This window comes from Plectropomus leopardus, chromosome 16 (genome assembly GCF_008729295.1).
Source record: "Plectropomus leopardus isolate mb chromosome 16, YSFRI_Pleo_2.0, whole genome shotgun sequence".
In the NCBI taxonomy this organism is placed as follows: domain Eukaryota; kingdom Metazoa; phylum Chordata; class Actinopteri; order Perciformes; family Serranidae; genus Plectropomus; species Plectropomus leopardus.
Window position 1 is genome coordinate 7885815 of NC_056478.1, and position 10399 is coordinate 7896213.

Below are 10399 nucleotides of genomic sequence, written 5' to 3' on the forward strand. Positions count from 1 at the left end.
CAATTTATTATTTATTCATTTATATGTGTCTGTTTATAGGTTTTATTCTACCTCTGATGGTAGCATTTCCCCAGTTCATGGTTTTAATGAGTACTCCTATTTTTTAGTGCTTTACTTAATCACAAAGTTTTGCTTTCATTCATGTGTTTGATTTGGATTCTGGTTTTGCTGTATGAAGCACGTTGTGTTACAGTCTGTTTGTAGGAAAAGTGCTATAAGATGACCTTTTGCATGTCAATTTGTGTTTAACTTCCTTTCTTTTTTCATTTTAATTTTTTTATTCATTGTTATTATTCTTATTACTTATGTTTTTGTCACTGCCATACACTCCCTTTTGGGAAAGTTCAGTTGTTTTGTACATCGTGTGTTTAAAAGTATAATAGCTTAAAACTAATAGATACATGTTTAAAACAAAAAAAGAGAGAAAAAAAAGTGCTATACACATAAAGTCTGATTGAACATGTGCTGAATCAGTTTTTGTCAAACCCCGTCAACAAATCAGTCAGTTGTACTCACCCAACACTGTGGAGGCTTCAGTGTCTTGCTGGACCTCCATAGTAACTGCATCCATCTGACCTGAACTCAGCATCTTCATCTCAAACTCATCTTTTTTTCCGCTCTCCTGTCCAACCACACCTTCACCTCCACCCTCCTCCTCCTCATCATCATCATCTGAGGCAATGGCAGCAGTTTCTTTGCCATAGGAGATACAGGCAGGCTGCATATTACACACTGATAGCTGGTACAGACAGGACTGTGCCTAAAACAGAGAGATAACATCACCAGGTCACACAATCATTATGTTGCACTTTGTGTTAACAGGGAGCAAGACTGCATTACTGTTACCTCCTCTTTTTGACTTTTATTTCATTACCTTCAATGGGAGCCGATGTGCAGATGGTTTCAGCGCACTGACGTTCAGACACTGACTGGTAGATCTGCTAAATGGTAGTTTAATGACAGCAAAAATCTTCTGCAAACAAACGATACTTGAGCACGTCGATCTGAAGGGTCTGAACAGGAGGCGACCGAGGAGCATGACACACAAGTGTGACAAACTTTAGCTACAACTGGCGCTAACAATTACAGCTAACAGCCTGACAGCAAAAACAGAGAATAATTACCTACATCTTTCTTCGGGATAGTTACCGAAGAGAAACCACGACAGACAGACTTTGCTTACTTGTGGCTAACAGGTAACACCTGTTGAAGTCAAACAGCCACGCTCCCAACATCTGCTAAGCTAGCTAACTGTTAGCTTGCAAGCAAAACTAACCGGAACATTATTTTCGACAACGTGAGTTTGTGTTGTTGGTGCACAAATGTCGCTGTCGACAGTCTTTGTCAGAGAAACATCCAAACAAGTAACGGAAAAGACGTTTTAGCTCCACAGCACGCGCACGACACACGCTAACTTGGAAAGCCGACTGGAAGCAGCTTCTGTTTGTAAACAATGTCACACTTCCGGCCTGGTTTTTCACAGCAAAAGCGCTGTTTTCTTTCCACAATAAAAGCACCTGGTACTTGACATTTTAACTGCGCCCAAAAATAATAAACATGAATATTTCCATTGTGTTTTAGTAGATGATTCTGTTAAATTGTATTTACACGAATTCGGTATTTATCAGTGTAGCTGTAATTACTACAGTTTAAAAAATATGCTGCCAAATCATTATGACATCCGTATTTAAATACCCTGGTTTTAACTTGAATAAGATATAATATTTTTGGCCTTTGAGATCAGCCATACAGAGAGTCAAACCATAAAAAGATAAAATTATAATGCATGGTTCTTAAAATGTTTTGCTCTAAATGTGACTGCTGCTGTGTAAGTGTGAATTGTGAAGTTGTTTAAGATCTCCTGACTTTTTAAAAATCCAAAGCCTAAATTTGCAAGATTTTCTATTAAAAAAAAAAAAAATCACATAGTTTGTCTGCAAAGACAAGTTTCATAGACAAAATGAGCAAACTACTGGTAACCTAGCAGCAGACATTTCCTGCCAGGTAACAGACATGACCACAGCAAAGAGGCATATAGTCGACAGCGAGGGCAACCGACTCCAGGAGCAGTGATTGGTTATACAGTTTTCACTGAAAGATAAAACAGTTGCATTTTACTCATTTGAATTTTATTTCAAGTAACTCATGATGCGAGAGACAGCTGTCCCCCAGGTGTTTTTAAATTTTAAAATCTGGCCCCCATTAAAAAATGTTTGGACACCACTGTCTTAAACTGCTACATTAATAAGACACATGTGCCACGTTAATGGTAAAGGACCACAGACACTATTATTACACCCATTATTGTAGTTTATTGAAAGTATCAGGTATAATACTTATCACACGTTTAATATGCTTTCTGTAAAATAACTTCACAATGAAATCCAGCATTTTTTTTTTTTGATTAATTGTTGAGTGCCTGTCCTAGATAAATACACAAAGTTAATTCTTTAGCAAGTTACTAAAATTTTTCACAATCTTAAATTACTTACTGCACATTTAAGTCTTAATATATACAGAAAAGATAATAATGGCAAAACTGATCACTGTACATCCGGCTAGAGGAATTCTATTGTAAACTTTTTTTTCTTCAAATCAAAACTTCCCATAAAGTCTGATGGTCGATGGCAGCTCAAGTCCACTTGTTTTTCTTTGATCTATTAAGTGATGCGTATTTTAAAGAGGCTTTGTTTGTTTTTGTTTATGTTGACTGATTCAAAAACTGCCAAAACACAAGTCACATGACGAAGCTTGAGAACTTCAATCGCGCATAATTAATAGAGAACTCTGTGTTATTACATGATTAAACTGAAAAATAATGTGAGCTGAATTAACACCATCAAGACCACCACCAACAATGCCAGTTCTATTTCTTATTATAGCTTTTTTTTCTATTGACCTCCTTCTAGGATTTGAACCAACCACAACCAGACGCACTGCCAGTCGAACCACCCCAGTTAAAGCTCTCCTGTAATGTTTTGTATATCTCGGAGACAGCAGCATTATTGTGCCCACACTTCAGTAATCCGCACACTGTCTCATGGTAGAAAACGCTGACATGCAACACAACTCTTTTGTCCTCGTTCCATGTTCTCATAGATGCCGTGGGCTTGACCTCACGCATGTGGTACATCAGCACCAGAATGACAGGCTTATCACCTGAGGAGAATGACAGAAAGTTGATAAGGAGAGACAGTCAGGATGGAAAATTGAGCTTAAATCTGTACAGACTGCCCACCAATGATAATCAAAATATTAAAATCTCCCTTTATTGGAATTTTTTGTACACATTAACACATAAATATGTCTTGACTTAGATTATATAAGTCAGAGAACCTTTTAACTCATAGATCACAGAGTGGGAAAATCTTACCTTTGACACCAGCCATGACTGCTTCAACATCTGACGCAACGCGGGAACTGATCGGACAGAAGACAAATGTGATCTGGTAATCCTCATTGGATTCAATAAACGGAACTGAATCCCGAATGTGTTCCTTCACTTTCTCCATCAGCTGTTTTTCGGCATTAAAGGTTTTACCACCAATAACCATCTGGTACCTCAATGTGGCTATAGAAAGAAAAAAGGTTGTGCAAAAACAGATTCACACATTCACAAGAGTGGATTGGACCTATTCATTGATACATTTAGGCCCTATATACGTGTATACAGATAGTTTTTAAGAGATATTTCTCCCCTCTGTTTCACAAAAAATAATTCTGTCCACACTAGAAAGAAAAAAACAACCCAAATCACTATCACACAAGCACAAGCTATCTTCAGTGTAACTCGTCACAAAGGTACACTGTAAAATCTGACAAATTGATTTTACTTAAAAAAATCTAGAAATCAATTTGCCTTGAAAAATCTTAGTAAATATAACTATTAATTTGCGTTTAGTTTATATCCAATTGTTAAGTTTACTTAAAATTTGGTTATATTTATGTATATATTCATGTTGATTTTGTGAGGTTGTTGAAACTTCAAGAAGACAAGTGTAATAAAAATTAATCTTTCTAAGTTTAAGCAACTTCAGCAAACCAACTTTACTGCGTCACATATATCTGTATTCTGCTCGGCCTAAACTAATCAGTCATATTTGAACATATTAACAAAACAGAACTCACAGATCTCCAAACTTTATCTTTGGAAAATTCCTCTTTTTCATGATCAACATGTAAACGTTAAAGGCTAACATTAACGCTGGCGGACTTTAAACCGCGGACAGTGAGGTGGAGTGAAAACACTGGGATGCAGCAGATGGCTCCATTAGTCCGTGAAGTGGTGCAGCAATACTAAATTTGTGAAAAATGTAAACAAAACAGTCTGCGGCTGTTGTCGCTGTTTCTAGTGTATGCTCATTACATAAAGCAACAACAGGCATGTGCAAATTTAGGATAACATGTCATTGTTTTACATGTCCACACAAATAAACAGTGAAAAAATGTGCACTTTAGAAGGCATTTTCAAAAACCTCTGTTTTGGTGACCAAAAACTGTTTGCATGTGGACAAGAGGCCAAAACACAGAGGAAAATATGTTTTCAAAAATATCTGTATGTGTGTAAACAGGGCCTCCTGTTTTAAACAAACAGTGACAAAGTCTCATAAGACCCACTATCATCACACTGAAGAAGACTGAATATAATGTTGCTATAAGGAAGGTTATTAGTTAACCTTTATATTTGATATACTGTACTGACACATTAACACTCAGTGCTAACACATAAAATCTGACTTTTAAAAGCTGAGTGTCTCATTATTATAGACTCACTTTCCTCAAAGTCCTGTGGAGACAAAATGGTGAAGGGCTCTCCTAATTAGAAACACAACATTATCAATCAGTTAGATTAATTTATATCCAGCAAAAACTTGAATTTTGATAACAAGCAGCTGTCAAACAAAGATCAAAAGTATTTTTGTATGACTCACTTTACCAGATTCAAGTTTTTTCAGTATAATATGGTTAATAAAATATTTTATAATTTGTAGATAGAAGGCTTGGCAGACATGGAAACTAAATATTTGAAGCTCAACATATTTTCAGATCTCACTAGTGCAAAAAAGCGCTTATTTTGAGTACTACTCGAGCAAATGATGCACATTAATGTGGCTGCTGTTGTAAACATGAACAAACATTAACATGAGAGAATTTGATACGTCATAAAAACGTGTGAAGAGGAAGAAAGTGAGATTTACCGTTTGCTGCCTCTGGACAGCCACCAGTTTGGCCAGTAAAGGGCACCGTTTGACTGCTGGCATCTGAGATTTCTGTATCTGGGAAATGAAGTAAAATGGCACAAATGCACTTCATGGTATGTGATAAAAATAAAAAAAATCCGAAAGAGACATTAATTTTGAGATTCAATTGAATTCAATTGAAAGTGAATACAACCAATTAAACATGTTATGAAAGTGTTAAATGGAAGAAAGTCAGAATCACCTTGTGCTTCTGGTGGACGGACATCAGTTTGGTCATACTGGTGCTTCGCTGGACCACAAGCAGCTGAGGTACTTGTACCTGGCAAAAAAACTGTTAAGTACATGACATAATGTAATTACTAACACCAAATACTATAAAAACATAGAAAAACTGATTAACAGCTAATTGTAGTATGGTGGACAGATGTTTAGCCTGAATAGTCACCGGGTAAGACAGTCGAGGGCATCATTTGACGAAACATGTTCAGAATACGTGCACCTGGCATGCTGCCTACAATGGCATAAATGCAATTAGTGACTCCAAATCTTATAAGATAAAATTTACAGATCAACTCCAGACAAGACTTTCATTTTGATATACTACATCATGAGAGAGTAAAGTCAAAGAAAGTGAGATTCGCCTTCTGTACCTTGTGGATGTTCACCAGTTTGGCCAGTCGGGAGCATCACTGAACCACTGCTGTCAGAGGCATCTGTACCTGGAAAACCACATTTAGAAATATAAATGCATTTAGTCGCTCCAAATCTTACAATAAAACATATAAAAACCAACTCTGAAAGAGTCTCTCAAAGTTATAATTCAGGTACAAAGTGAAGAGTGAGACTGACCTCGTGCGTCTTGCGGACGGTCATCAGGTTGTCCACAGTGGGACTCCAGTCCAGGGGTTTCTGATTGCCGCTCTGGCTGATTTGTGCTGAATTCTTCCAGAAGGCCGATGTGAGCATCAATGAAATTCTGGACGTTATCCATTTGGTTCTTCATGTCCTTCAGCATGCCGAGGTACTCCACCAAGACGCCATTGTTAGTTAGAGCGTCTGTACGGAGAGAATCAGACTGTGCATGTTAGAATCTGGATGACAGTATAAACATATTTACATATATACATTTACTACATTCCTGTTTACATCCAGTTCATTCATTTGCAATTATTGGTCACCTGTCTGCCATACATTTAAAGGACATGTGACATTCAGTACCATAATGCAAACATGTAAGTGGCAGGCAACGGCAAACAGAAAAGCTTTGATTTCAACACACAAACAGAGGAAGCGTTACTTCATTCTTTGCATGATGTCTTTACGTGCACAGAAACTGCGGTTTGCTGCCAGATTACAGATCTGAATGTTAAATACAGAACCTTTAAATTCAAGTTTTGTTTTATTCTAAATTGTGTACGTTATTTTTGTTCTTCTACTTGTGTATTTTTTCTTTTAATATAATTTTATGAGCATTACAAAAGCTAGCCTGAGTTCAACGCTCAATTGCTTCTCTGTTATTGTTGTGCAAATGTAAAAAAAAAAATTGTGTGGAGTTGCATAAATTGCTTTCACTATCACTATCATGATCCTCCACCCCCAAGTGTCAAATGTAAAAGTGAAGGTAACTGCTGAAAAGGCTGTACTCACCCTTGAGAAACTGGTCTGGGATGAACCCCTTCAAGTCTCTAAGGATCCGGTTAACTGGCTTCCAAAACAAAAATATTCCATTAAATTTGGCTCGTACAATTCCTGGTGACATGTTTATATCCATATCTCTCTATAATCACATTTAAAGTCGTTACCTGTTTTTGAATTATGCCAAAGATTCCCTTTCTCAGACCGAAATTCTCGGGTCCAGGAAACAGATCGCGTAGATCTTCTCGAGTCAGTAACTTGATCTTCGAGTCGGTGCGTAATTCTGCCTCTGAAACAACAAAAGGTGTGGTGCTCGGTGAGCAGAACTGAAAATAATAGTAATAATTAATAATTTTCTAACACTTATGTTTTTTATTTTGCCTCAGTGTAGGAGCATACGACTTTAAATGACTGCATTTCAGGTCTATTTTAATAACAACTTTTAAAGAAAACACGCCTTCCAAAACATGTTTTTCTTTGTTTTTTTTGTTTTTTTTACAACTATCCACAACGACCCCATTTATGATATCCAGAAACTGTAAAAACAAACATTATCGAAAGAATTTCACATTTCTGACAGTCCTTGAACACCATGTGGGACAAACACTTCCATCAAAATAAAAGAAAGAAAAAAAAGTGTAAGCTTCACATAATGATAATGTATCAACATTAGTTACTTCTGCGTCTCATCTAAAATTTTACCAAAAATAAACCATTTGCACAAACTAACCAACAAGGCATTTTTTTTTTCAACTCCAGGATTTCATCTTCAACTTTTATCTTTAAAACATCAAAAAATAAGCTTTTAATATCTTTGCAGCTTTGGGAACATCAGAAATAAATTAAGAAATAAAAATAAAAACTAAATAAATAAATAAAATGAACTCCCAACCCCCACCCCACCCTGATACATAAAATACAATTCCTTACTACATTTTATTTTCTAAAAGAGAAACCCTTGTTTTTGTTTCCAGCACCAATGTAACATCTTAAAAGTCTCCTGTGCCTATAAATCTGAAGCCACATAGTCTGACTTTGTTTATAGCTTATTTGCAATAACCACAAGCTTTAAAAATGGACACTTACTCTCCAAAACAGCAGCTGCTCCTTTGTCGAAGCACTTTATTTCCTTCAGTAAAGTTGACATGATTTCACCTACAGAAAAAGCTGATTTATCATATAAATTTCAACACTGTATTGCATCTGTTCTTTGCGTTATGAAACACACAAATCTGTTGTATATAAGTTAAACAGGACAGGACGAGAGGAAGATGAGAGGAAAGAGAAAGAGGCTACAAACCTTCGAGCTGATCGAAGCACACGACAGATGATTGACTTCAGTAATTTCAAGTAAATTACTATCTGCTGTTGTTTAGTTTCAAATATTTAACCAAAATGCAAAGTCACGTAGATCTTATTTCCGCTCTGCGTTTGTAAATATAACTCGCCGTTTACAATAAAGAGAAAGTGAAACTTAAAAAAAAGGTTTCGTTGTTACTCACGTCGTGACGTCAGGACGCTTCAGACGTTTGTTGGTCGCTCGTGCGGAGAGAGACTGTTCACGCAGACGTCTCTGAAACCTTTTTTTCTTTTTTTTTTAACAGAATAGAAATATTTATTAACAAAAATACGTGTGCATGCGTAATGCATTAAAAAGAAATCTGCTCTTTTTTTCTATTTTTTTTCCAACATTTCTAAATCATGGAAACAAACCTGCTCTCGTTTTTCTGAATTTAGGAGAATTTTTTTTCTGTTCAATTTTCTTCTGAATAAATAAAATGATCTGTCATTAATACAAGAAAAAGTAGATTTGATTTTTTTTCCCATGAAAACGTGTTTCATCATTCTGAGAGAAAATTCTTTAATTTCTATGAAATAAATTCTATTCTATAAATCTAGAAAAACAAATTTTTTCTCAAGTGAATGCGAAACACGGCTGTATTTTACAATACATATAAACATACATTTTCGTTGTCAGTGATATTTTTTTATTCAGTTAATAAACGTCTAAGAGACAGAGATGCTCCAGTTTTTCTGCATTAACAAGACATAATTTTGTTTATTCAGATAAAACAAACAGAACAGAAAAAAACTCCTTAATTCAGAAAAAAGAGCATTTTACCCCTAACAAATCTTGTCTCATAATTCTGGGATGAAAAAAAAATAGCCAGCAGGGGGAAGCACTACACAACTCTTGTTACCGCACTTCAACATAGTTTCATGTCACGTGCTCTTAAGTTACATAAACACATTTGTTGATTAAAAAAAAATCTCTGTTCTGTATTGGTGTATTGATATATTGAATGCCATGAATGATTTGAAATAATAGTCAAAGGGCCAAAATGAGCTCATTAATCTGGGGCACTCCAACTCCAACTGCTGTTATGCACAATATGATTATGATTTAAATGATAATTTAAATAATGATACCAAAAAGTAAATAATAATATAAATAATAAATAATAATATAAAGAATAAACAATAATATGTCAATAACAATATACTATTACAAGTACCAATAACGTTAATATTAATACTACTACTACTACTAGTAGGAAGGAAAAAAAGAATCAGTCAGTAAACTATGTGATCAGATATTATTTCTTGCGTTGCACAGTCGTAATAAAGTGAAACGTTTCTGCGTGTGTAACAAAGTTACAATCTAATCATGTTGTCCTTCTCCAACGACACTGTATATATATATCGTGGATTCTCAACTTTGCTTGCCCAGATTCAATTTTTACAAAAAGACATGAAGCCAGGGGCCAGTTCATAAAGAAACATTAGTAATTATTATATAAATAATTAGCCCAGACCTCTGTTGGAATATTTTTGTATAACTAAGTTCTATTTTCTGGTACTTTATTTACATTTTTTTTTACAAGGATGTGAAGTGTGAATCAATTCTTTTCATTTTTAATTAAAAATAAGGCCAGCGGGCTGTACGTTGAGTATTGTTGTTGTATTGTTTGTGTTGTTGGGTTAGGGTTAGTGTTAGGGTTAGGGTTTTTTTGGTGTAGTGTTGTGTGTGGTGTGTGTGTGTGTGTGTGTGTGTGTGTGTGTGTGTGTGTGTGCTTTGATTATGTGTAAAGACTATCTTGCCTAAACTTTGGGCCTCTCAGAGGGAGCGACACTAACACGTGTGTCTGTCTGTTGTGTCCGGTGTCATTCAGCAGTTTGTCTGCAGGTGTTGGCGTCTCGTCTCGCAGCAGACACTGTTGGCTGACGCTGACAGTAAGTGAAGTGTTTTTCTCTGCTGTGTGTCTTTCTGCAGGGGGCGAGACAGCTCCTGGTGGCTCTGCTTAGTCTCCTACATGTATGAAGGTGGAATAAAAGACAGTTTTTGTGTGGATCTGGCTATGTAACATAGCACTCTGAGTGTAATGACATGCAAAGTCTGTTGGAAATGTGTGCATACTCCTTCAACAGCTTAAGAGGAGCAGCTGAGATGGTTTTGATATGAGATTCTGTCTTGTGAAGTCTCTTCAGTGGCATCTTTGAACAGAACGCAAACATTTATCGCGTCAATAGAGGGATTAAAGCTTTATTTGCAGCGTGCACAG

The 10399-nt window shown here is 36.0% G+C and overlaps 2 protein-coding genes across 7 annotated transcripts in view; both read right to left on the reverse strand.

Annotated features, from left to right (window-relative positions):
- Positions 1-1391, reverse strand: part of LOC121955533 (A-kinase anchor protein 7-like) — a 65581-nt gene extending 64190 nt beyond the window's left edge. For both annotated transcript variants that reach the window (XM_042503539.1, XM_042503538.1), the window contains exons 1-2: positions 875-1391; positions 517-760 (exon numbers count right to left, since the gene is read on the reverse strand). In XM_042503539.1, coding sequence (XP_042359473.1) covers positions 517-760; positions 875-1039 — 409 coding nt within the window. In that variant the 5' untranslated portion in view covers positions 1040-1391. The remainder of the gene's footprint in view (positions 1-516; positions 761-874) is intronic.
- A 901-nt stretch (positions 1392-2292) lies between these two features.
- LOC121955100 lies at positions 2293-8280 on the reverse strand. Of its 5 annotated transcripts, none has more exons than XM_042502898.1 (12): positions 8137-8280; positions 7923-7991; positions 7004-7125; positions 6849-6906; positions 6051-6257; positions 5852-5920; positions 5647-5712; positions 5443-5520; positions 5199-5276; positions 4774-4815; positions 3374-3571; positions 2293-3159 (listed from the first exon to the last, which is right to left on the reverse strand). In XM_042502898.1, exons 2-12 carry the CDS (start codon positions 7981-7983, stop codon positions 2906-2908), a joined length of 1233 nt encoding a protein of 410 aa, XP_042358832.1. In that variant the 5' UTR covers positions 7984-7991; positions 8137-8280; the 3' UTR covers positions 2293-2905. The 5 variants fall into 5 exon arrangements, with proteins under 5 accessions (XP_042358832.1, XP_042358830.1, XP_042358835.1 ...); XM_042502896.1 differs by having other exon boundaries at positions 5443-5532; XM_042502901.1 differs by lacking the exon at positions 5647-5712.
- Positions 8281-10399: the final 2119 nt, after the last annotated feature.